We start from the raw sequence: 27566 nt of genomic DNA, 5'->3' as shown, positions 1-27566 counted from the left end.
CAAATCAGAAACATGTCTAAACAAGAGGTCAGACAACTCTCTTCACACAGAACGGAGAGCACTGTTTTTGCCCTACCTGTATTTCATTCCTGGCTGCTTCATGCTGGAGTCACTGGAGGATGGGGCATTTTGTACAGACAGCTGCCCCAGACTCCGCGCAACCATGGCCACTGTTCGGAATTTGCTGCGTGTGCCAAGGCTGGGACTGCTGGCATTTTGTCTGTTCAGCCGATCTTCTGCGCTCCGGCTCTTTATGCTGTGCTCGGAGCATACAAAGGAAACCTGCATCGTGTCCTTTCTTTAGTTTGGTTTCAGAAATCCCCACCCCCTGTCAGTTCTCCAAAGTGCTCTGTTCGGCAGCACTCTGACTCCTCTCTCTGCGAGTGCCAGAGGAGGAAAGGGGCTGAAAGGGTTTCCCCCCAGGAATTTGGAATGTTCGGAAAAGCCCCCAAAACCAAAACAAAAGGACCACAAACTAAACAAGTAGAAGATGCAGTTCTTGCAGGGGAAAAAAACAACGGGGAGGGGTAAGAACTAATAGAGTCAAATCCATTTATTTGCAGCTTGCATCCTTCCGTCATTCGCTGCTTTCTCTGTTCCCAGCCGGGATGGGGCAGCTTGGTAGGTCTCCGAAGTAGCTTTTCGAAGTTTAATGGATGCCGTTTGCAACTGAGTTAAACACAGTGGCTTGCAAGTCAATGTTCACATGGCATTTCTGTTTCTTTCTAATCTCACACTTACACTTCCCTCAGATAAGAAACCTTCTGCAGCTTTCCACATGCACGGGAGCCTGGCCTTTCAGACCCTGCTGGTTATAGACACAAGCATCCATCAGCCCTTTATTTAAAGCAAAAGGAGAGCTAAGACCCCAAATTCTTCTGCTTCTTGAGCCCTGCAGAGGAATTTCTTTTTCCTGCTTGACCCCTGGGGCAGCTGCTTCTTGCCAATCCCAGGCTGGATTTCTGAAGTGAAGAGGGCAGCGTGACTAGGCTGCAATGATGCTGCTTGATTCCCAGGCTCAGCTAAGTCAATTAGGTAACCAGTGAGCTGAGCAGGAAACAGTCAGCAATTCATCATGAACAAAGGGGGCACGTTGCTACTTCTCCCAGGGAAGAATTACTAGAGACACAGCTGTTGGCAAAACTACATTTGCTGCACACAGCTGTGCGGTGGGTTGCTAATGGTCCCTGCAGGGGAGGGCTCCCTTTCTCCTTGTTTTCTGCTCTCTCTTGTCTCTGCCCCTCCACCTCCCAACACTGCAGTGAACAGCAGCAGTAGCTAAATTCGGAGAGTAAACTGGGTGAAGCAGAAACCTCCCTCCTGTATGTCTGTAGCGCAGCATGTAAATGTTACTAATACAGTGTCGGAATGAAGAAACCCAGCTTGTCTTCAATGCATGTTTCATGAAACACTAAAAGTCGCATTAAAGAGTCAATGATTTCACAGACTGGAACATCCACTGTTTGCGTCTGGCTTCACAGGAACGTGTGTGACTGGCTTTTTTCCTAGCACTTGCTCTGAAATCAAATTTTCATTGTTTGCCGCTAGGTGGTTGTGCATTTTTCCTCTGAAGAGAGGTACCAGTAGAGTTAGACGTAAAGGTGTGTACAGAGGGACTTGGCAATAAAACACACAAAGCCCCCTGCCCCCACAGACATGTCATGAGAAGAGGGAGGACAATGGGGGACATAAAACTGGACAGTCTAGCAACATGGGATGGGATCTGGGAGGTCCCAGATCCCAGCAGCCACAACAAAGGCTTTAGGTTAGACCCCAAGGACCTCAGCCACAGGAACAGATCCCTTCACCTCAAGGAAAAAAAGACCACAGAAGTAGCGAGAGAAGTAGTAGTCAGCATTGGCTTTGCCTGAGCAGAGGGACCATTTCCCACTGCCATGCCTGGAGCAGATCCTGCTGCTCCCAGGTGAACATTACGGCCCTTTGGACAGCTGACCAGGACAGAAGAGCTGTGGGATACAACAGTCCTGGGAATACGGCGGTAATAATTTACATAGGGTTTCAGATTAGCTGGAGAGACAGAAATGGCCTAGAATGGAATGACTACATGGGAGAGATGCTGCCTTTAGTATGGCCCTGGCTTTTACATAGCCTCGCTTTTACCCTTGTCTCTCATTGTTTATGAGACACCCTTGAAAGAGAGCTCCGCCCTGCAGGCTGCTGCTCTCAGCTGTGCTGCTCCTGCACACCCCGCACCAAGGTGACTGCGTTGTGATGATGCACCTCCATGCTGAGGACTGTTGGCTGGTGGGGTTTTTGTCCACCACATTCCTAGAACCCTTGGCTTGCTGGTTTGGTTGGGCTATTTCAGTCAGCATCCATGGACGAAACCACTTAATGAAATCAGGTGTTCTCCCAGCTCGGCTCCAGGTTAAAACCCCTTTTACTCCAAGCCCAGCCACATGTGGCATGCTGATCCACCGCCTCTCGCAGAGGAGCCCCAAGGACGGTCTTCGCCACACGAGAGAGAACTGACTCCTGGCTCACCCCTCCTCCGGCAGAAAACGGCACTTTACTCCAGAGGCCTCCTCCCGCAGGGGTAGAACATGATGCTTCTGCAGCGCTCCAAAGCATCTGTTTGCCTGTAGAGCTCACCGCCCAAACGCTGACCCCTGGCATAGTACTGTCAGAGCACCAGGCCAGCTGCCTGCCCTCGCTCAGACTGCGCTGCGCGGTCCTCTGAAACTTTTAACCCTTCGTGAAACCTTCTCTTACACACGTGCACTCACCGCACGCCTGCAAAGTGAGGGGTCTCTAGATTCCCACAGGGCAGGGCCAGATTTGGGTGCTGAGCTCCATGGAAGCCCCAGCTGTCACTTAAGTGTCTCATTCTTTGACAGCTGTGGTGTAATGGCTAACTGGCTCTAATAGAAAACTCTGAACATTGGATCAAAGTCTAAAATAAACTCTCTCGGGGAAAAAAATACCTCATTGCTCCCCCTTTTAAAACATGCCTGTAGCTGGAGTAACCCCCTGGAGGAACACTAAGAGCATTCCAGCGTGGGGAAATTTTGCTTTCCCCCGTAATATATACTTGGTGTTTAATTTAATTTCACACATTACTCGGTGTTATTGTTTGTGAGAGTCCTGCCTGATGGCTCTCCAAACAGGGCAAATTGACCAGTGGGAGGCAAAATTTCAATCAACCACTCACAGAGCGCCCCCCCATCTCATTTTTCAACTATTTTGTAATTTCAGATATGAAGTGTGAGCCCTCTATTACAACGCTCTCCAGGCTTCTAAATGCAATTTAATACTGTCCAGTGCAGCGCTGTGGCATGGAACAGCATCCCCTCTCCTGTGCCTTCTTTTTAACGGATGTATTTGGAAGCATCTCTGTCAGTAGGAATAAGAGAATGCTTTAATGATCAGAGACTAATTGTTCAGTCACATGGTCCAGCAAAATAACATCAAGGTAACAAAGTGGATTACAGTATAATGATGTGAATTCATTCCTACATCACTTTTACACAAAAAAAAAAATTCTGTGGTTGCCTGGGTCTCACAGCAATAAAAGTTAAATAGATTTGAACTCTGATTAAAAAAAACTTTTTAATCTAGTCATATTTTCTTCTGCCTCAAAGATCCTTAATCCATTCAATTGAGACAGTGTAATCCGATTTAGATGCCTCCAGGCCTTGACTGCAATTTCCAACTCTATTGCAACCCGTTCCAGAATTCCTCACCACGAAGGATGGATTCTTGCCCCAGCTGAAATTAATGACAGTTTTGCCATTAACTTCAATCACAGTCTTCAGGAAACACCCCTGAAACACAGGGAAATAAAACCCAACAAAAACACATTCACCAAAAAATGTCCTCCTGAGCAAACTCACTAACTAGCCCAGGTTCTCTCCACTCCCCTGCCCCACAAAAACACAAGCCATTCTTCTAAAACTCATGGGAATCAGAATCTGCAGCTCAAAGTGCCTATTGAGATCAGCTCCTGCTGGGTCTGAGAACTGATCCTGAAGTTCCATTTGACTATTCAAAATTACCTCATTTCATTTTTGCTCAGGCCATGTGTGCAATGAGGCTCTGTGCAATCAGGCAGTCCCACACCATGCTACTACCACTTTAACCAGGGGTCCCATGGGCACCCCAATATTACAGTAACTGCATCCTGAATTGGCCCAGCTTCTCACCAACAGAAAGGCATCAACTCACTTAACTCGTCTCTCTAAAACCTTGGGAGCCACGCGGCTACAAGACAGCATGTACCTTGTATGGCAAGTCTCCCAGGCTGTTCCAGACTTGCTAGCCTGGACAGCAGCTCTGAAAGGCTAGTGCAACCCTGCCGTTCTCACTGTACCAATCCCTTGAACTGTGGGTCTTCCTAAGAGTTAACTGAAAATGGGTCTGATATTGCATCACCGGGGCAATCATTTACACCACTGCCAAGAGAGTATAAAACACGGCTGTCCTGGTCTGGCAGCACTCCACACCTGCTCTGCACTGGGGTAAATGAGGAGCATGGCGATGGGAAAATTAGGTCCATTTGATTTTATTTTGTAGTAGTTTAAATAAATGAGAGCCAACGTATTTACTAAAAAAAACTATAATTCCTGCCAAGATTGCTTGTTGTTTTATTAATTACTTCTATGATGATGCCATTAGAGTAGGCCTTATAGAAACACACAGCCAGATACTGAGCCTGTACCAAAGGCTGCAGTTGAAGAGGATGAATTAAGATGACAGAAGAGGGAACTATCTAAGCGTAAAGGTCTATTGTATCCACTCTTCCCTTCCTTCTGGCCCCAGGCCCTAGAGCCCATCAGCTGTGGGTAGATTTATTGTAGGCCTCAGGGCAGAACATAGCCTCAAGGAGGGATGGGAACAGAGGCGTGTCCTTGCAGATTCCTTCGAACATCTTTGAGGATTAAGTCACTGACACAGGGCAGCCATCCAACAAGCACCAACTCCTGCAGCCCATGCAGACACAGTGAAGCAGAGCTAGTCTGCATGCGACCTCCTAGTGCCTATGGAGGAGAAGCAGAAAAACCTCTCTGAGCCCAGATTAACAGTTTCTTGCAGGAGGCGTAGGCCAAAGCCCCCAACTAAGCAACCACAAGCGCAATGCAGTTTCCCACCCAGGTATTCAGTGGGTCTCAATCGTCTCTGGGTTACCCCAGAGTGAATCCAGGGCAACACCACAAATGTCAAGGGAGTGGCACTGTCGGGAACCCCCAGGAACTCAGGAAAATCCAGCCCAGCATGTGGGATGCACCCAGAAGTTACAGCTTTGCCCCTCAGCCCTTTACCCCGCTTGGCTATTAACAAAGTGCACTGTCCTATGGCAGCGACTGCTGAGGTCGGACCAGCCATCTGCTGTGCCAGGGACTACTGGACCCTGCATTTGAAGGGCAGCTTAATGCTGATGCTGCCACTGCTGCTCCCCTCACCCCCAACACTTGGCATCTTTTGCAACTTGCTCCGTTTCATTAACCCCAAGACCCCAGCCCACCGAAAGCACAAGCCCAGCTGTTCTACACAGAGCCCTATCGCAGCAACCGCTGCGCGCCAGTACAGCCACCACCCTTTCGCTGGGGCGGCACACGCACTGCAGTGTCCGTAGCACGCCCACTAGGTATTCGACTTCCTCGGAGTATTTATCGCATGCTAGGAATACCATAAAGGGAGATCGGAGGAGGTTCAGTGGAGGAACCACAGTCAGTCAATCTGCTTAGTGGCAATGGAAGCACATAAGCCACCCCCCAACCTTCTGGGAAGGGGCAATGCTCTGAGAGCACCCAGCTAAGGGGAAGTTTTGTCTATGGGAGCTACTAGGCTACCCAACCACCCAGGACCTGGCCCCAGAATACATTTTAAGTGAGCTGAAACTTTGGAGCACACTAGGCAAATCCAACTCCTGGAAGCAGTAGAGTAGGCTGGAAACCTTGAGAGCCACTGCCACAGGGTCCTGGCATTGCTAATTTCTAGTGGCAAAGTGTGTTTTTGGGTCCCCTAATTTTACAGTTTCTCTAAATGAATTTTTGACTGATGATGCAAAATGATTTGCTATATAATCACTTACGAGGCTTTTGCGGGCTGACCTTCGGAATTAATTACTCTCATTAGAAATAAACACTCTTAATTTATCCTGATATTTATTTGAGAAGGAAATAAAATTTCAGCTGGTGACTAAAAGGAAACCCAACCGTTTCTCGTTACACAGTTCTGATCCCCAGATAAACATTTTCCCCAAAGGGCGTGCGCTTCCCTCAGCCTTCGCTGGGTCTAAGCCAGAGCGTTTCCACTCACCAAGTGAAAAGCTGCCTAAGCAGAGAGGCTTCACACTTGCTGTGACACAAGCTGTTCATTTCCATTCTAAACTTACAGGCAAATTATTCAGAAGTAGCCTGTTATTGCAAAACAACTTCCGGCAGTCCTTGTAAATGTCAAATCTCTGGAGCCACTACCACACCTTAAACTTCAGAAGCACTGGGCAGCATTCTAATGAATGCCACACTCTCCAGGGATAGTTCTCATAATTATTCATCCTTTATTTTGGGGCTGGATTGCAGAAGTATCTTACAGCTTCTGTTAACCAATCTGGCACTTAAATCATGTCACCATCGCTCCTGCCCCTTAACTTTTCAAGTGATTTACTGAATTATTTTATCCTAAATAATTTCTTTGATCAGGATGCACAAACTTCATGTCATCAGTAAATAATGGTCGCACTGCTATTAAATGGACTACTTCTATTGTGCAAATGTTACTTCCCTTAATTCTTATAGAAGAAAATGCAAGGAAGCCCCATCTGCTGAACTTTCAATTCAGCAACATGCTGCAGTCCTGAAGGCAGCTCTTGGCAGGCAGAACCCAATGAAAGTGATTCACCTGGGCACAGGACAGCCCATGTGGAGAAATGTGCTGCCTCAGGACTCAGGAGATGGATTGAATGCCAAAGGGATTTTTTCAAAATGTACAATCTCTGGGCTTGTTTGTGGAGTGGGCTCCAATATCGACAAGAACGGCAATATTTCAATGGCTCACGTGTTCTGAAGCAGGTGCACAGAACAGCAGGTGCCTCAGCACTGACAAGCTCCCAGCTTGGTTTTGGATACAAAAGTGCAACAATGCAACTTTTCACCAGGATGCATCATCCATTCAGCTCCCACCTGATCATGACCATCTGCTCCCATTCCCTGTCTTTGATGTGAGAGTTTGACAGATGAGACAATTCATATTCTGCTCTCACTTTGGTTTTGTCTCCATTGGGGATTTGGTCACACCTATACTTATGCCAGTGCAATACCCTTGTGCGAACACAATTTACACGTGTGTGTAGCATACCTGGAAACTGGGGGAGCTGAGCTGGTGTAAGTCAATTTTGCAGCAGGGGTTAACACTGGTAGTTACCATCTCAGTGCAGTCAAAGTCTTACATCATACAGGTCAGAAATTGGTGGAGTCAGTAGACAGAAACGCAGATTTCAGTTAACAGGAATGTTGACAATAACAGAGGAATCATAAACACAACTTAATTCCCAACCCACTTAAAGTAATTGTCTAAAGATTTCTCTTTCTACACTAGAGTTCTGCAGTAATGCATCTGCACCCAAGTATCCAAAAAGTCTTCAGTTTCTACTGTCAGTATCATGATGATTTCGGACACATCGAGTGAAATAACTGTCCCGTCTCACGGAACATTTTAATAGCATTGCTTCAGACTAGCAGTACCTAATCCAAGCCTATTCTATAACAGCTTTCAGCCAATCAAAATATAATACAGTAGTTGAAAAAAAACAAAAATGGTTTGAAATATTTATGCTTTCATTACACCAGGTTGTAGAGGAACATGCAAAATTAATGGAGTGCCAGCTGCCTTTGTACTTGAGTTGGTTTTCCAGCTCCACATGATACTTTCTTGGTTTTATGTCTCTCACATGGGCTGGTGTTTATTATTTCAAGTTGGATCCAAAGCCGTAGAGACAAGTCAAGAATCCTGAATACCCAGAGCACAGAGCACCAATCTCTCTGGGAACTCCCCTTGGGCACAACATAGGAGTGACGCCTGAGCTGAACAGCAAGGCCTGGGATGTAGATTGCCAGGGCGTGTTGGAATGTTCTTTTCAGGATGAAGACAGCGAAAGGAAGGGAGCTCCAGATGGCGGGGGGTGGTGGGGGGAAGGTTTTTAAAACCCTGAACATTTCTCCAGTTGATTTCAGCACAAAGAGAAACCAATCCTCCCTAGACCAGGGCTCCAGGCATGGCCTATACCCAGGTAACAGCACTGCAGATCTCTTTAGGATCTCTCATTCAAGGGGTAGGGAATTGCCTCAGCCCCAAAGCCTGGCTGAGCTGCCACATGTTTGGCCAGTGCCTGGCCCACGAGGGACAGACCCTGAACTGGTCCTCTGAGCGCGAACACATGCAAATAAATAATATTGCAGCCGGAGACTGACTCACACTGAACTGGGCCATCTGACTGACAAACTCAATGGCATACACAGACCCCCGGTCCTAGTCCAAATTCTGTCATATCTATGGAGGTCACTCCACTGACTTCGCATGGCTTTGGATGAGACAAAGAAGTTCTAATGCACAAGTCCAAGGAATCCACAGGCTTGCTCTCCAGGAAAGAGGGATACTCTGCCTCCCGGCAAGCAGGAACCAGAAATGATACATCACCAGGGTGTCAGGTGGCTGAACCATATGGGTTACAGACTAATTAATTCAGGTGCTCCGGTCATACCCTCTCAAAGGCGTCCCACTGTCTCTACACAAAAACACCCCCCAGAACCAAACTAATGAAGGCCAGATAAAGTCACATTTACGCTGGGATGCATGCAGGTATGCATCACAGAGGACTCCATGTGCAGGGATCATTTTATTCACTGACACGAGGATCTCCTTTGCAAGAGGTCATATTGTCCTGTCACTTGCACCAATGTCCAGCTGTGAGATTCAGGTTAAAAGAAAAAAGTTGCTGAGATCTTCTGCACATCTTGCTGTAATTCCAACCTGTTTACTGCTTAATCATTTCAAAGCTGAGGCTTTATGGTAAAGTATGTTCCAACACAGAAAGTGCCTTTCTCCTAACAGAAATTAAGCAGATAAGGTGCCACTGTCCTCCTTGGGGTGCAGTCTTTGTCCCTCCTCAACATGCAGTGCTTGCTGTAAGAGAGAGGGACAAATTCAACCTGCATGTGCAGCTGGAATATCTCCTCTTCCTCCAATATATTCCACACCAGATCTGAATTTCTCATTAATATTTAGAACCAAACTTAAGTTGAGTTCTAATCTTGTTCCTGGGAAACAGTATAGATAAGAAGGAATTGTGTTTATCTTGGATCTTTAATAACTACAGCAGTGTTGTGACTTGTTTCCATTTCAAGATTCTATTAAACCACCTATGAGAAGCGACACGACATTCTGATAACAGACAGTCTAGAAGATGAAAATGATCAATGGGTCTGTTGCTGAGACAAAGATCTTGATCTACATTTACTGTTCAAAAAACAAATCTTTCTCAGCTCTCAAGCCACATAAATCAAACTGAGCTGCACAGTTTTACTGGAGCTTCAGGTGCACACCAGAGCACTGGTACAGGCACAACTGACAACAGTTTACATTACAAACAACTGCTCTGGTTTTAATGATGCTGGTTGGGTACAATATCTGTGTGGCTTTTAATTTGAGATTTTGCTTAATAATGCATTTATCCTAAAAAAGGAAGTTGAATCTAGGCTCTTTGCACTAACACCAATACCAAGAATACTGTAGAAAAAAAAACAAACAGGAGATGAGGAGACGCAATAAATCATTTATCTACAGTTTGTTTTTTTAAATTTGCAGAGGGGAGAACTGAAGGATGTAAAAGTGTTAATCTTCTCTAGCCACTTAAACAGATGCCAGAAGAGACCCTCTCTCTAGCATGGCTTGAGAAGGGTTTCATCATTATTTCCCCACTCATCTGGAGGAGAGCAGATTCCTGGATATAGACACTTCATACATGCAGTGTAGTCAAGTTCTTTAAAAAGGAAAACAGCTAGACAGAAACGAGATATGACCCAACAACTAGAGCAGTCTCAAACACGGTGCCCTCTTTGCTGTTTATTTCATTAGGCTCCCAGGCCCAGGGTTAGACTAAACACAGCAAAAATAAAACAAAAACCTAACATTACATACTGTCAGTAGCCTCTACAAAAACGCTCAGTCAGCGCCAGCTAACGACAATTTGTCATATCCGTATCGTTTCCCTAGAATTCACAGTGAATCCTTCTCAGACCAAGGCGTAAGTCATTGGCAGACCTTTGGCATCAGGGCTACATGAAGAAGGTGCAAAGGGGAGTGAGAAGGGGTGGCAACACAGGGCAATTGTCACCCGCTAGTAGGAAAGTTCTAGTGGAATCCTTACGTCATGAGCAAGTGTACGTCTTTCAGAGCCTGAGCTCCAGCCCAACCTGCAACTTCAAAGCACTGTCTACAGAGCTCCATCAAGGGCACTAGCGCAAGAACCACAGCCCCATATCAATTGATCTGGGCTGCGAGTCTTGCTGTGTGCCCCAAGGCACATAAATAGATGCTTCGCACTCAGTATCAGATCCATATCCCCTTCAGACTAGCAACACCCCTGAACAGGCCACGTCCAGGCCTCCTGTGGTGGGAGTCTGCCATCTGCTGGAATCTCCAGGGAAATTAAATTACTTGTCAAATGCAGCACGAGCACCGCCACATGTTAAAATAAGGAAGAGCGAGGGAAGCTACGGCGAATGAATAGAAGGTAGATTGACGGCATAGAAGGACTGCAGAAAAGGTGAGTCTCACTGTGGTTCCTGACACAAGGAACCAGAGGATAAGGCCATAACTTGCTCCTCCTAAAAGGGGCACATTGCACACAGTCTAAACTGGAAGATGCATTGAGAAAGTTTAGCGTGGCTATTAGGAAAGGCCGCTTTCTCCAGGAGAGGCACCTGGGACAGTCAGCAGTATTATGGAGACAGAAAAACCACCAGTGGATTTAGAACAGAGATAAGAACTCTGACTCACAAGAGAGGGTGGAGGTACTTGCTGAATACATTTGCCATGGCATGGGAAATCAGGGTCTGCACATCCATATCTGGAAAGGGACTAATGTACTCTTCTTGCAGGACAGAGACCGAGGTGTAACCCAGAGGGCAGAGAAGCATGCAAGAGCCCATCCTATTCCAATGAGAAGTCCTGTGGCACCTAATAGACTAACATATTTTGCAGCATAAGCTTTCCTGGGAAAAAACAAAATGTATCTGATGAAGAGGGTCTTTGCCCAGGAAAGCTTATGCTACAAAATATCTGTTAGTTTATAAGGTGCCACAAGACTTCTTGTTGTTCTCGAAGATACAGACTAACACGGCTACCCCTCTGGTACTTGTCATCCCATTCCAAGAACACATTCCACTTCCTGGTCTCCAAAGGTCTCTTAAATTCCATTTGTACAACGTGGACCAAATGTGCTGTTGGTACATACGGTGCATTTGGCTCCTCATGTGGGTATTAATACTAGACACACAAATCCACTAGCAAGCCTGCAGGCTGGGGCAGTTATTTTGGACAAACTTGTGCACAGTTTTCTTGTATCAAGTTAAAAAAAAATAAACAGATTTTCTACCCCCAGGGAAGTGGAAACACATACATTTTAATGGCTTACTGCACCCAGAGCTTTGCCATCACCTGCTTTGTCCACACACAGAGTTCCCAACTCATGTCATAACATTGTTTAGGTTTAACTAAAACAACAGAAAATACTTCAGTTTTCTCCTCATTGGAATTTTTTTGCCATGGGAGAGGGAGAAGGGGTGGGGGTTGGGAGACTAAAAACAATACTGGTTTTATATACGGGATGTGATATCCTAGAAATGTCTCCTGCAGCCCGTGTTCACATAGGCCATGCTGCTGTGTGGACTCATTTACAGCTGGACCAAAGTGAAACAGGTGGGAGCTGTGGCTTTTCCACGTCCACATAAAAGATAGGAAGCAAGTTCATGCCTTACCTATATCTCATGCCCGTTCTGTGCGCTGTGCAATCCTCCAGGGAGAGCCCGTGCATTTTGAGGAACTCTTCCATGTTTCTGGCCTGTGCTGCCACTCGGACATCTCGCAGTCGCTGCAGCTCCACCACATCTGTATGGCGAACCTGGTGGAGGCCCCAGTCCGAGTGGTACCGGCTGGCCACGCTCCTCAGGCTCTCGCTGTATGTCATGGACAGCATTCTGCTGCCTGATTTGGAAATCTGCAAATTTTTCCAGATATTAAATGCTTAACTGAATCTACAGACAAGCTCTGTGCCCTCCTGGAGGCATGTATGTGTCCCTATCAGTCATTCCTTCTCAGTCAGCTAGTAGTGACCCAGGGAGGACACAAACTCACAAAAACAAAACTCCTCCTCTCCAGCCCGACAACTGTAAAACACACCAGCAGCACTATTGCAATGGCTCCTATGCCCACACGATGTTGCCTTGGACAGCAAGTAGACTCGACACTTGCATATGCTCCAGGCAACAGAACCTGACTTCTGAGCCACATACCTCAGCAAACTGAAGTCACTAGCAAGTCACAGAGAAGCCTAAGCTACGTTTATACAGCACACTTAAAGGTTTAAATTAACTAAGCAAAAACAAAAGGTTTCCACCTAAAATCCAAACCCCACAGAGAACGAAGCAGGAAATAAAGCAGAGCCAGATGGATGGTTCAGTTGCAAGGTTTGAAACTACTTTTGGTCATACAATGACACACTGCTTAATGAACATTAAGCATTAGTACTAGATACTTGTTCATGACAGTGTGGATGGAAGCTATAGGAAAAACTCTCACTGCAGAGGATTCTGAACAGCTAACAAGCATGGCATTTGGGGTTCTAACTCTGCAACCACTGGGATCTTGAAAAATGAAACAGAATGAATTGCTCCTCTAGTGCACAGCCAGCTGCCCCTGAACCCAATGAGAGTCTTTCCTTTGACCTCAGCAGAAGCTGGATCAACTGCTGGATCCTTTAGGCTTGGACACTAGGAGGCTTTTGCTCTGTAATGAGTTAGGAAGAGTTACTGCTACTGCTTGTCTCAACACGGTAGTCGACCACAAGACAGATATACTATGTGAATATAATGATGCTTCATTTGAAGTCAAAAAGATGTACAATCTAAGGCGCCTTGTCTTCATCTGCATTCTTAGCTTTGCATGAGGTATATCTTCACGCACAGAGCTCACCTAAAATGTCTCCTGGTTAAGAATGAAGATTCAGGATTTCTACCTACCGAGCTGACAGAATACATGCTGGGTATTATTTACAAAATGTTCCAGAAGAAAAGACACACCAACACCAGTTTATAATGGCATAGCTAAAAAACTCTCCCTTACTGCAGTTACTTTGAAAACTGAATTGGAGTGAAAGAGGTCATGGTAGCTGTGGGAGAGACCAGTCGTCTAGACTCTGGCGGAAAGGTCCAAGGCACTATCCAATTAACACCATTTGCTTTTTGAAAATTATTTTCATTCCAACAGGACAAAAAAAAAAAAAGGCCCCATATAAGATTCCAGTGCCCACCTGCACTCAATATTTGCCAAAAAGCACAATCACAAATTGCTTCACTCAAGATGTGTTTCTAGTATCTATGCAGAGAGAAATCAGCATTCCAAATACCCTAAACTCCTCCTGGCAATTCTGTTTTGTGCACAGTTTTGATCTTGTGGACTTCACTCTTTTGCACACTGTCCAAAGCATGCACACACACTGTAGAAAGTGTGCTTAATACATGTCTGCACATAGTTTTTACATTCACATAGGGATTTTTCCAAAGCTCCTGGAAAGCTCAGAGATCTAAGCTGTCTTTAGCAAAAGCATTTTGACCTTTGCTGGTTGATTCATCGTTACCTGATTGGTCTTAAAGCTTTTGCCAACAAACTTGTAGATTACCCCATTTACTTCTCTCAGCAGGAAAAAAAAACAAATTTCTTCAGCTATCTAAACTTCAGCATATGCTAGAAATTGGTACTGACTCACTTTCACAAAAACCTTTTAGGGCAGACTGATGTCAGACATTTTCATACTGAACATCTCTTTTCTGGTTAGAGCACAGCAATATGGATACTGGAAATAGTTATTCCAATGAATTCTGGCAGGGAAACGAGAACTGTATCAAACAGCAAAGTGCTCACTTCATTAAGAATTTGTGCCAGTTTGTCCATCAAAAAAAAATCTGGCAATTTGTGGTTCTTTAGGTTCCTAATGGCTCTTCTGATGACATCACTGACGCTGGGTTTTTTAGCTGCTTGCTGGTTTGCAAGCACTTTGCCACATATGGTTCGCCACTCAGTCTCTGCTTAAGTACATACTCCCTAGAAAATGTCACCAAAGAAATATGTGCACTGCATGGATGTGAGTGAGCAACATAAAAGTCAAAGTGTAATCTGGTGTCAAACTGCCAGAACTCCATGAATGATGTAAGTGGATTGACACTGGATAAGAATCTGGCCATCACAGTCAGGGCAAAATGCCCCATGCACCTTCTGGAATGAAGAAGTTAGAAAATTTTATTAGTGCATAGAAGTCTGGCTCACTGTGGATGCAGCAGCCTCTCTCAGCTAGACTCCTGCTCCACGAGGGGAACAACAGAGTGACAAGGGCTTGCAGTCACGCTGCTGGCTGGCAGCCCTCTTCAGAGGAAACGGCAACGTCTATGCAGCAGACTGCTGCAATCCATGCAGTGAGCCAATATTTTCCTCTGCAGGAGCCTACATGGCACAGAACCATGTCATCGAATTTCCATTCAATGCGGGCTGATGGAAATAACCTGCTGACTACGCAGCACAACTAGGCTCCATGAATGACAGCACACCAAGCCTGCCCACCACAGCATGGTGCAGGGAGTCCTTAGGCTGACAGAGGACAGTAAAAGAGCGTAGTTTATTTCCCTAAGACCTTCTGAAACACCTGAAGTTTTACAGGTACCTAAAGTTCAGTTCTATGGCCTTAAATAGGCACATAAATAAGTATCATGGTTGCCAAAGAAGCTGGGAGCCTACAGTGCCCATTGAAGTCAATGCTCAGAGTCACTGGAAATCAGGCCACACGTTTAGACACTGACAAGGCTCCCCCTTTGCAAGTGATGGCCCTAGTATTTTTGCAGTGCCTGTGGTCACAGTTAGTGCACTGGAGAAGATGGTGCCCTTTATCCCTTGCCAAATGAAGCAGAGTGGCGCAGAACAGTTTGGAAGCACAGCACGCACCATAACTGTTAGCCACAACTGCACCCCGACTCAGAAGCAATCTGCTGTTAGTTCTCATCCGGGCAGGAAGAATTCCAGCTTTTTGTCATTTTCAAGGAATGGAAGTAATTGGGACCCAGACCAAGCTACTATTTTCGGTCCCGAGGTCCCAAGGAACAGCTCCTGAATTCAGCACTGGAGGTATCCAGGAAAACGATGACTCTGTGTCATGGCTGCTCTCCCTTCTGGATTTTGTGCAAACCTGGCCTATGTGGTTTGAACTAGAAATTACACAGTTGGGACAACATATTCAGAGATCTAGCTGTGCTTGCCTCCGAAGAGGTGTTAGATGAGGAGCAGGAACATCAGTAAAAGCATAAACAATTCTAGCAAACCAGCGGCCAGCGTTTAGGCTTCTCTGTTGGCTTGAGGTGGTACCAAAAGGTCCACACCCCGCGTGTACATTAGATGCGATGATATAGCTTAATTCTCACTTTCTCAGAAAAAACACAAGATGCAAGGATACCATCACTGACTACTTTCTATAATTGCTTTTTCTGAGACAGACTCATAAGCATCAGAGGCAAGCTGAATTTTGTGGTAATTGGTCTCAAGGAGCACAGATGATGCGTCTCTTTTTCAACAAAATAAAACCTCAAAGGGATCAATAACCATTAGTGTGCAAGAAAGAATGTGGAAAAAAATAGGAATGCCTGTAATAAAAAAAAATCCAAGAAATCTTTTAAAAATCTCAGATTTAGAAAAATAACGTAGTGATCAAATCCCACAATTTCACACAGTGACACGGGGAGTTAAACAACGGGACACACTTCTTTAGCCACTGTTCTTTCACATCAGATGTGAAAGTTGTTTCACCTCCTGCTTTACTGCAGCACCTCAGCAGTTCTACCAGTTTTAGGGTATAAGAGCTGATTCAATCAATGTGAATTTCACCCAGTAAAGAGGGAAGAGCTGGATGATATGCAAAAGGAAGGACTATACTTAAAAGGGTAAAAGCAGAAATTAGTAAATCTGCTAGCACATGGACTGATGTACCTAGCTTCACGAGAGTTCTTGGGTCTGGCATGCTCCTAACCTCCAACAAAAGACAAAGATCTCTAAACCTATAGCTCTCCTTGACAATTTTTCGCTGTCTCTAGAACTACTATGTTGCTTTTAGAGCCCAGTGTCTCTATGGACAAAGAATGAAAGATTAACAGTTAAACCTGGGCAACAAAGTGGAATATAAACAAAGGGTGAACAACAAAACTGTTTTTCAGGCTAATAATTTTTATCTTGACAAATGCCAGGCATACTTCAGCCATCTTCTGCTACAAGTCAAACTAGTGAGAACACTTCGTAGGAGCTAGAACTAAGTTTAGAACTGTAACAAGAAAGGAGCCCACTGTTGTACCCTATAGGCGGGCAGCTGTTACAGTTCTTGTTCTATATGCTGATTGGCAACTTAATATGACTCTGAGGTAAACCCATAATATTACACATTAGTTTAGTAGGGTCCTAAGAGCTGCAATTAAAAGTCATCAGATAGATTGAAATCAGCAGGCAATGGACCTGACCGGAGCAAAGGAGCACAGGGCTCTCTCTATAGAGGTACAACTTAAAAATGACTTATGTTTTCACACTTTCAGTTACGCAGTGTTAACGGAAAATGTCAAATGTAGAGAAAAACCATTTTAGTCACGAACTCATCACCCTACTAAATTTATTAAAAAAAATTAATGTAATACAGACACAGAGCAAAACCTCAATTTTAAAAACTTGTCAAAGTCTAAACAAATATAAAAATACATAAGGGGCTGTTGAATTATCTCAGATTTCCAGCCGGTTATTATGCATCACAAAAAAAAACAAACCACCACACAAAAAGGGCGTTAAAATTTCAAATAAAAAATTGTATTTTCCAGAACATGTATAGCAGTTAAAAACATAAAAAGTTCCAAAAAAATGCATCACACATTTGAAAAGCAGCCCAAGAAGAGGATACACTAAGAAAGCAATGCTCTATAGTAAGTATATTTGTAGCTGGCTTTTAACAGTTTTATTCTTTAAAATATAAGCAAAGAACTTGCTTGAGTCAACAGTTTGGAGGTAAGTGACCTGCCTTCTCTAAAATATAAACAAACCACACAAACACTGAATGCACTTTCATGCAGCTAAAGTCATTAAGAATATTTCCATTTCTAAAGAGAACACTAAAAATGGAAAAAACGTAACTTTCAGAGCCAGAAGCCCCAGTTATAAGGTAGGAACAGCCAGTTTACAAACAGGATTAGTTTTAACCTCACACACAGTAGCATTGGCGTCTATTTCTCTTGTAAAAGATTTATTCCTATTTACCTACTGAGAGAAAACAACTGAACTAAAAAGAGTTTGTCTCCATCAACACAGCAGGCATCTTGCTTTAAAACAAAAAAATACAAGATCCTGAGAACTGTTTTCTAGACCACTTTTTACATTAAGAAAGCACAGATATAGACATAGATGTTTAATAACACCAAAAGAATGCTGTACTTCTGTTCCAATAGCTTCAGGAAAACACAAACTCACCCGGTTTCTTGGAATCTTGCTCATTAAAAGAAAAGTTCTTATTAGGGTTTCTCAGATAGCTATAAAAGAAAGTACTGCCCTTTTTCCCCCCCATCATGGGAGTGTCGAACCTAAATGTCAAAAGCAATTGGTGAATAAGACAAGTCACTCCAGAGTCAAGTTCTTTAGCAGGAGCTCCATTAGTTCTATTAAGGCATTTTCCTCTTAGCAAACAGAAGCTAAATTATTCATGATTGTCTCCCTCTCTAAAAGCCTGTGGATGTGCAGCTGCTTTATGAAAACTGGCATCATTTACTTTTTTATAAAGCAGATACTTGTCAGATGTTATGGACAGGCACATCCCAGTGGTAAGTTCCACCTCTCACAAACCATATAGTTATTATGATGAGATATTGCAGTGATAAGTGCTATAGAAACACCTATCAATAAACTGGAGAAGCGCAGCTCCCTCTGTCATACTGAAGTAACTACCTCGGAGTCAGTGGAGTTTCACTGGTATCAAACTAAAGCAGGGAATTACGATCTACAGATGAACAGAGTAACGCTGGCTGACGAGGAGTACGTTCACACCAAGGCCCCAGGACTCACTCAGCGCACTTACCTGTGAGTTAGTGCGGGCAAAATAGGCACTAAATGTTAAGCTGGTAAGAATGTGTTGTAACTTTATGAAATGCTGGCAGGATGCTACATATATTGATCTGCTTTATAATCCATGTAGTCCCTGGTACACAGTTATACCGTGTGCTACACGTCCTGCGTACCAGAGGAGTACTTTACCTTAAATCAGTGCTGCTTTTCCTGCTCGGCGAGGTACACAATTTACAGATCTTAACAACGCAATCAAAGGACAGAGTTTGTTGACTGCATCGCTAACTCCACCCCTTTCCCAAGTCTGTCATGCAAAATTCACACCTGAAGAGAGCACACATCAAGCAAACAAAGTGCAAGTCCATGAAATCCCATTAAGGAGAAAAACATGTGAGGTGTGTTTGATTTTTAATCCAACATCTCCTTCCAATGTTACACATACTTGGCTTACTCTAATTCTTGATCTTTCCCCGCCCCTCCACTCTCTGATTTGCTCACCTTGATCTTTTTTTTCTGATTTGTCCTTGATTACTGTTTTTGGTTCTCTGTGCCTTAAATATTGAGTCTGTTCTGGTCTGGCTATGGTCTGAAGAAGTGGGTCTGTCCCACGAAAGCTCACCTAATAAATTATTTTGCTAGTCTTTAAAGTGCTACTTGACTGCTTTTTGTTTTGATAGTATATAGACTAGCATGGCTCCCTCTCTGTTACAATGTTACTCAGAAGTGGCTAGTACCAATACAGGTCATGGGCCAAACAACTCATCAGAATGGTTCCTTAGATTTCTTTCATGCCTAGACTTCCTGAGGTTTCCATAAACTATCTGTTGATTGCTTAAGGCAATAAAGTATTCACAGGAAAATATCTGCATTATGTGCAACACTGATGATTAGTGATTTTACTTTAATTAGCAATTTAATCACTGCTTTGCATATTGTTGTACAGTCAGTATAGCTGAATGATCACTAACTGTCTAGTAACGGACGAGGATAAAATTTTAGCTTTATTGCTGCAAAAACAGAAACACTATGAAAACCTCCTTCACCAGTGGTTTAAAATGCTTTGCCCTGTTTTAAACTCTGAGGAAAGGGATCTTGCCCACAAAAGCTCATGACCTAAAACATTTGTTAGTCTTCAAGTTGCTACAGGACTGCTTGTTATTTGTGATGCTACAAACTAACATGGCTCTCCCTCCGAGCTTGCTTACCCCCGCTTGTGCTCCCCATTCCCCTTCTGTTTTCAATAGTGTACTTGTTCGATTTCATTTGTGTGTGCGCCTATGAGCTGACATCATCAGTTAGCAAAGAGGTAGGCAGGTTTGGGCTAGCATGTGAAAGGTAGCCTCATACTTCCTTACCATCCATGCTCATATCTGGCTAAGTGGTTCAGCCAGTTACATCATTAACTTAACTCTCCAGCAATGTTCAAATAGTTTCTAGCACTCCATTAACACAGTGTTTGTACGGGGGAAAAACCACTTTGATTTTAGACAGTAAAAGGATGAAGAAAAATTATTTCATCTTATATGCAAGGTAATGGTGTTTCTCTCAATGCACAGACCCAGATTTACAGGACCTGGACCAGAGCCCAGGGGCTCTCTGGAGAAAAGCAAAGAGGTCTGGGTTTTGCCAACTTATCCTTCCAGTTCCACAACAGCCTCAACCTGATAAATATGCATGTGTTGTGGTTGAGTCCAAAGACACAGTATTGACACCACTGCAATCTTGCGTTCTGTGCAACTGCTCTTGACCTGAAGGCAGCAGGACCCACAGGCACCTCCATTTCTTATTCTGAAATGGGTGGTGCCCTTATTATTAGGTACGGAGTGCCAGAATGGCGATTGTCCTGTGATGCTGGCTGAAAGAGCCACTGCTGCACTCAGCCACTCCCCGATTACAGGCTCCCTTCAACTGCTGCATCACTGGAAACATGTTTCACTGGTGGATTCACACAGACTAACACTCCAGCTACAGAGCTCTCCATCAGGCCACAACCATCCCCAAGCTCACCCTAGAGAAAGGGCCAATTAATTCTGTGCCACAGGCTTCCAGCCTTTGGTTTTGCTTCTTGCTCAGCAAGGCGTTAGATGTGATACCCCATCGTGGACAACTGCACTTTCACCAATCCAACTGGCAATCCTTTAAAGGGGCTCGATTTTTGGAAAAAGCTGAGCTCCCCATCCAGGAATCGGCCCCCGTTCAGAGGTCTGAAGCTACACACCCAAAAATGGGAGCACCAAAATTCACTAGGTGTAAGATGGTGCCATCCCTTCTGGCCCCTGTGATACGCTATATGAACAGGTCAGATTTCTTTCCCTCTGGACAAGAACGGGATGGAGTTGCAACCAATTTTATATACTAAACTGTCCTGGATTTTTTAATTTCAAATATTTGTCAGTCCTGGTCTTGCAGTTACTTGCACTTCTAACCATGGCCACCCAAAGGCTCTTTACACTTTGCTAAATAATTGGATGGAAACGGCACACTTAGGTTACCTCCGATAACTGAAACACAGCCTTCTCAATCATTGACATGATGGCTCAGCTAATCCACGCCTGGACAGACCAAATTTCGCAAAACAAAAAATTGAGAGGATTCTCCAGCACAAGCATGAAAACTAGAACCATGCAAACCACTGGCTGAATTTGAATTGCAGAGCTGATCAGGTGCATGCCTTCAGGCTGCCAGGCAGCTATACAATATTACACCAGTGCAGAACAGCTGAAGACGCCGTCCAAAGTGTGCATTTCAATAATCATGCCCAGGACTACTTTTCAGTTGCATCTTTAATGAAAAATAAACGACTTTTTTACCTGTAGAACTGGAGCTGTCGTTTGGGACTTCCATACCGAGCACTTCCGACAGCAAGGGAAAGAAAGGAGAAATAGTCCACAAATCACATTAACAATTGTGAAGTGCCAGAAACAGAAAATGCAGTCTTAATTTATCTTGCAAAGATCTTTGTGCTCTAGTGAACATCTGCAGTTCATCTCCTTCCAAGTCCTCAGAACAGTTTTAGTGCCTTCACGGTTTCTTTTTACCCAAAGGAGCTACAAAGCTCTGAAACGTTGACAACAATGCCATCAAGTGGGGAAAAGTATTATGGGCACAAAATCGGTTCAAGTCAATTCTGGCTCACCCAACACAACAGAAGGACATGCAATGGTAAAAAAATAAAATGAAATACACTAAACACACTCTTAAATCCTGAAATGCAATAGATTATTTGAAAAGAAATTGAGAAGTGATCCATTCCTTAAAGTAACAGGCACTAAAGCTCTGAGGGAAGCTTAAATATTGCTTATGCTATCAAGTGGCTGCACAGATCTGAAAAATGACTTTTCAGAAAGTACCTTCAAACATCCATTCATCGATTTTATGATAGAACAGTTGTTACCTCTGAGGGCCATGACGACAATTGGTTTACCTTCATGTAGAAAGAGTATGTAAAGCGTGCTCCCCATAACAAAGACAGCTCCAATGCAGAGGGTGGATGGGGAAGCTATAAACTTGGATGAACAGCTCACCTGTAAATCATTCCTGGAGAGCCCGTCTGTCTCAGCGAAAGTCTAGCAGGGGAGTCAGTGGTAGATTCTGGATACATTGAGCCAGCCTCGGTTTTCAAGCTCTGTTTTCTTTCTTACACTCTAAAAAAAAACAAACAAACAAACAAATGCAGAATAAAATGTTACAGGCGGAATAAATGGCATTTTAAAGCACATGAATTTTTGTGCTTCCTCCCATTACTTTCTTAGAGAGCAGGGAATATTCCCACTTGCTGGAGCTGATATGGAAGCTAGGAATCTCGGTTCTAACTCTGCCTCTACCACTAATTCACCATGAGCTACCAGGCAGATCACCACCTCTGGGAGTAGTAGGGCTGGTCATGAGACCATGAGTCCATTGTCAGTGCCAGACGCTGCAGGGGAAGGTAGAAGATAACTCTGCAATAATCTCCCAGCGGGAGACACCCACTCAGACAGGGTGGAGGTTATGCCCTGAGTCGAGAGAAGTTACACACCTTTTCACCTAATTGCACAATTTAAAAAAACTGCACAGTTTATCCTCATTGTCCAAGTACACATCAAACTTCTTCTTAATGCTGCCATGCCAACACAACAACCTATTATGGCACTGAGGCACGCAGGTTAATTGCGAAGAGGAGCATTTCCTTTTATCGGCTTTAAATTTTCTGCTAGTCAATTCCACCTAACGTTCCCTTGTTCTCCTTGTCCAAGGACGGCTAATTAGTGGTATCCACAGCGTCACTTTTGGTCTCCTATCCGCCTCTTGCTCCTCTCCTCTCTAAACCAATGAATCTCAGTTGCACAGATCTCTCTTCATACAGCAGCCTTTCCACCCCTCATCACCCATCTGCCAGCCCTCCTATTTCTGCTCCCCGCTTTGTGAGCCAACTATAACTATAACCCCAACTATACCTACAATATGATGGTGGCTAATTTAGCTATAACTAATCAGGAAAGAGATCTTGGAGTTATTGTGCATAGTTCCTTGAAAACATCCACGCAGTGTGCAGAGGCAGTCAAAAAGGCAAATAGGATGTTAGGTATTATTAAAAAAGGGATAGAAAATAAGACAAGGAATATCCTACTGCCTCTATATAAATCTATGGTATGCCCACATCTTGAATACTGTGTACAGATGTGGTCTCTTCACCTAAAAAAAGATGTCCTGGCACTAGAAAAGGTTCAGAAAAGGGCAACTAGAATGATTAGGGGCTTGGAACAGGTCCCGTATGAGGAGAGGCTAAAAAGACTGGGACTTTTCAGTTTAGAAAAGAGGAGGCTGAGGGGGGGACATGACAGAGGTATATAAATTTATGACAAGTGTGGAGAGGGTGAATAAGGAGAAGTTATTTACTTGTGCCCATAATGCAAGAACTAGAGGACACCAAATGAAATTAATGGGTAGCAGGTTTAAAACTAATAAAAGAAAGTTCTTCTTCCCTCAGCGCATAGTTAACCTGTGGAACTCCTTGCCAGAGGAGACTGAGAAGGCTGGGACTATAACAGAATTTAAGAAAGAGCTAGAGAAATTCATGGAGGTTAGATCTATGAAAGGCTATTAGCCAAGGGTAGGAATGGTGTCCCTGGCCTCTGATTGTCAGAGGCTGGAGATGGATGGCAGGAGACAAATCACTTGATCATTGTCTTCGGTCCACCCCCCCAGAGCACCTGGCACTGGCCATGGTCGGCAGACAGGCTACTGGGATGGATGGACCTTTGGTCTGACCCAGTGTGTCCGTTCTTACGTGGGACGGGGCAACCACTTTTTCAGGTGGCAGACGCATGGTTGACGTGACCTGTTCAGAACAGGGTTAGGCAGCATGGCAGCAGCAACTGTGATTCTGTCCACAGCAGGGCTGCCCTAGTGCTGGCCCCGGCAGCGAGAACAGATGATAGCTCCAGAGGGGAAGTTTTGCATTGTTTTCCTCATGTAGACAGCTCTCAGGAAAGTCCAGCCTCATCCCTTCTCCTGGTGTCCCCAGGCTCAGTTTGCCAGAAGTGGGGAATGAGCAACAGGAGAGGGATCACTTGCTGGTTACCTGTTTTGTTCACTTCCCCTGGGGCATCTGGGATAGGCCACTGTCAGAAGGCAGGACACCGGGTTCAAGGGACCTTTGGCCTGTCCCAGTGTGGACTGTCTGATGGTCTTTTCAGAACTATGCCAAAACTCAGGAAACAGTATACAAATGTAAATGCTTTAGAACTTTGAGGTCAAACCACATAGTCCCCAAGACACAAATGCTGATAAGGAAGAATAGGTTTGCATGCACAATTTAATGCCAGGGGATTTCAAAAGTTGCTTAACTTTTACAGCCCAGCTGAAAGTCGGGAGGGTGAGCACCCAGGCCTTTAGGCAGCTTTCAAAAACTGCAGCCTAAATCCACCTAGATGTTCTGTTACCAGTTTTGGATCAGACACTTTATTTGAAAAACACACACACACACTTTTGTCCTATTAGACGCACAAAAAACGAAGCATGGCCCAGGTGACCAATTGAAGAAGCTGCTGTATCTTGGTGCCTTTGCCACTAGGCCATGGGCAGCTGTGGAACAAGCCAAAATTTAAATGTTTTTATTGTTATTTATCTAGCGCTCAACAGCATGCTGAACATCTAACAGCTGGATTGACAAACACAGTCAGAACTTCCCCAACCCATTGGCATGAACTGTGCACAAACACATCCTCATGAGAGGATGAGAACAAACCTCACAGACGATCACATTGCTTATTGTACAATTCAAAGGTTCTCAGATTCCGTGGTGATGAGCATGGTATAAAAATCTCTACAAAACAGAACGCAGAATGTGAACAAAACTAGAGAGACTCCATCGCAATCTCTCCCCACCATGCTCCATAGGATTCTTGACTTCCCTGCTCTGAGCTCATAACTCAGGGATCATTCTGAAGCAGTTAATCATCGCCTGCAACCTGAAACTCAAACTCAGAGCAGCCACTTCATGCTATCATGCATATCCATGAATCAGGACATGAGCAAATCTGTGGATGAAAAATCAGAGCCTGTTTCCAGAGGATGGTTGGTGCTACTACGAGGGAGTTAGAAACATCAGCTTTATAGTTCTCTGTTTTCAATCAGCCAGAACGCCACAAAACGTTGAAGAATACCAACAACCAAACTCAAAGAAACCAAACTGCAGAATGACACAACCCAAGGGCCAAGTTCTCACTTGTACGGCTAGTTTACATACAGGGAGTCAGTCCTGCCCCATTACGCAAGCCTAACAGAGTGACTTTGTGTGGGGGGTCTGCTCTTACAACTAACTAGGCAAAATCCTTACATCCCAATTTAAATCAACACATGCCCGACTCCCTTGAACACAGAAATAGCTCTTCAGAAGCCAACAGTATAAACAAGTGCTGAAAGGGCCATGCCTGAATTGCACAGGGGGGACATTAGGATGACAGGGTGGAGAGGGCACGAAGGGGAGTACGGCAGAGAATAGCTCCTCCAGCACAGTTAGTTGGTACCTTTGATGCTCAAGAGTTGTTCTGAAATGGTGCGACTGCTAGAGGGCAGCAGAGGCAACAGAAGCAGGGCTCCTCCAGTGGCAGTTAGACTTAGTGCTGGAAAAACACACCTGCTCCCACTTCAAGCAGAGAGTTGGGGGATGCCCTTTTTATTCCCCACCCATCACACATCCAGAGGTGGGCAGAATGTGAGAGAACAGACAGAGTAAAGGTTACATTAGCCAAGCACAGATTTCATCATAGTATCCAGGCCTACAAAGTTTGACGCTTGAAACACTGAGCATACTTTTCAAGTGCTTGGGTTAGACAGGAGAGAAAATACATCCAATTCCTCTTCAAACTCAGTGTGACTGGAGAAATGGGATTATAAAAAGCATCAGGAGCTATAACCCGCAGTTATTTGTCCTCATTTTCACACTGGTACCTGATTTGCCAGCCCAGGAAATGCAAAGATGGAAACCTGAATTTTTTAAAAGAGGTGGTCATTTTGTGGTCCTGCAAAGACGCATCTACATGGGCAACTGCAGGATTTTCCCCACACACTGAGTTACACCATTTTAACTGAAGGTGCAATTTTATAAGGGCATAAATAAAAGCAGTGCAAATTGCTTGTAAACACTTAGACCAAAGTTTCTCAACCAGGGGGATGTGTACCCACGGGGTACATTGAGGTCTTCCAGGGGGTACCTCAATTCATCTAGATATGTGCCTACTTTTACAGCAGGCTACTTAAAACCACTAGTAAAATCAGTGCAATCTAAAAGTTCATTCAGACAGTGACTTGTTTTGACTGCTTCATATGCCTTACGCTGAAATGTAAGTACAGTATTTCTATTCCAAATCATTTATTTGATCATTAGATGGCAGAAACCCAGCACGTTTTCAGTAGTAGTCTTCTGTGATATTTGTGCAAGTAAGTACTTCGTAAGTGAGGTGTAACTTGGTGGTATGCAAAAAAACCCTGACTCCTGGAAAGCGCACAGTAATCTGGACAGGTTGAATGGCACTTGTTTCAAGACCTCAGATTAGGACTATGTTTCTCAACTGCTGGTACATGTACCCTTGGGGTACACAAGAAAGGTATGGGGTTACTTTTACATATATGTATTTAAAAAAAGGGTACTTTTCTTTATAAAGTTGAGAAACACTGACAGACCATTGATTTAAATGATCTTGACTTGATCAGGGAGAAGTTTAAGATAAATCCAAAATAAGCCACTCACACTGAAACTGGAATATCCACACAGGGATTTGCACCGGTTTAAATAAACTAGTTTATCTAAATGGAAACAATTGTTGGTGGTCCTGCTTTCAGCAGGGGTTGGTCTCGACCTCCTGAGGTCTCTTCCAGCCCCAGGAGTCTATGAAATGTGAGTGTAGACAAGGCTTTAGGCCTATATGCAAATTGCTGCCATGTCAGAGGCTGTCTTCTCTCCACCCTTTTACCATGTGTTATTACCCATGCCCTGCCCTCACCCTATACAGTGGATGTCTCCGTTATGAGCACTTGGGGGAGGGAGGCAAAAAACATGTTATCTGGGTTTTTGCCTGTGGCTTTTCAAAGTGAGGCCAGGCTGCACCACAGACCCAAATCACTATAACGCTAAGATGTAGTAAAGCTGATCTAATCCCCACACAGAGCAACGGGAGCATCTTCAGAAGCTGCATTAAACATACCACCAGGAGCTCTCCTGCCTGCCAAGATAACCCTCCGAGGTGCTAGTAGGTAGCAAATGCACCTTTGGATAAGCACAGTCCTGCCCCGCCATTCTAGTCCACAGCTCTTGCAATGAATCCTTCGCACCTTCCTGGCCTTCTCCAATACGGATAAAGTTTGCATTAAAAACAGAGCAACAAAAGTACACCGGGGACCAGCCAGCAAGGCCCCGCGGGTAGGAAGACAGTAAAACGCACCCCCTACCCAAAGGATTATGTTGTAAGATAGGTCACCGAAGAACAAACCATGCTCCACCCTTGCCGCAAGTGTTGGGGTGCGGGGAGAAGACAATGCTATTGTCTGAAGAAGAGAGACAGGAGATGCTGCTTGATCCATTGCTGCCACCTCCCTCTCCATCCCTGCCCTTCTCTCCGTTTCCAAATGGGACAGGCAGGTCAGAGAGAAAGAGAACATCACAAACCAAAGCACACAGTGAAAGGAGAATGCAGCTCCAATGGGTCAACAGGCAATCCGAG

The 27566-nt window shown here is 44.5% G+C and overlaps 1 protein-coding gene across 6 annotated transcripts in view; it reads right to left on the bottom strand.

Annotated features, from left to right (window-relative positions):
* The window catches only part of KCNAB2 (potassium voltage-gated channel subfamily A regulatory beta subunit 2), a 106070-nt gene that overhangs the window by 41136 nt on the left and 37368 nt on the right, over window positions 1-27566 (bottom strand). For 2 of the 6 annotated variants that reach the window (XM_074975683.1, XM_074975685.1), the window contains 2 exons: window positions 21888-22007; window positions 21174-21215 (listed from right to left, as the gene is read on the bottom strand). In XM_074975683.1, coding sequence (XP_074831784.1) covers window positions 21174-21215; window positions 21888-21964 — 119 coding nt within the window. In that variant the 5' untranslated portion in view covers window positions 21965-22007. Of the gene's footprint in view, window positions 1-76; window positions 289-11996; window positions 12236-21173; window positions 21216-21887; window positions 22008-27566 lie in introns of those variants that run through there. The other 4 variants (XM_074975686.1, XM_074975687.1, XM_074975681.1 and 1 more) reach the window with 3 other exon arrangements.

This window comes from Carettochelys insculpta, chromosome 23, assembly GCF_033958435.1.
Source record: "Carettochelys insculpta isolate YL-2023 chromosome 23, ASM3395843v1, whole genome shotgun sequence".
Taxonomy (NCBI): domain Eukaryota; kingdom Metazoa; phylum Chordata; order Testudines; family Carettochelyidae; genus Carettochelys; species Carettochelys insculpta.
Note: the sequence above shows the minus strand (reverse complement) of the source record. Positions and strands in the feature narration are given on the sequence as shown.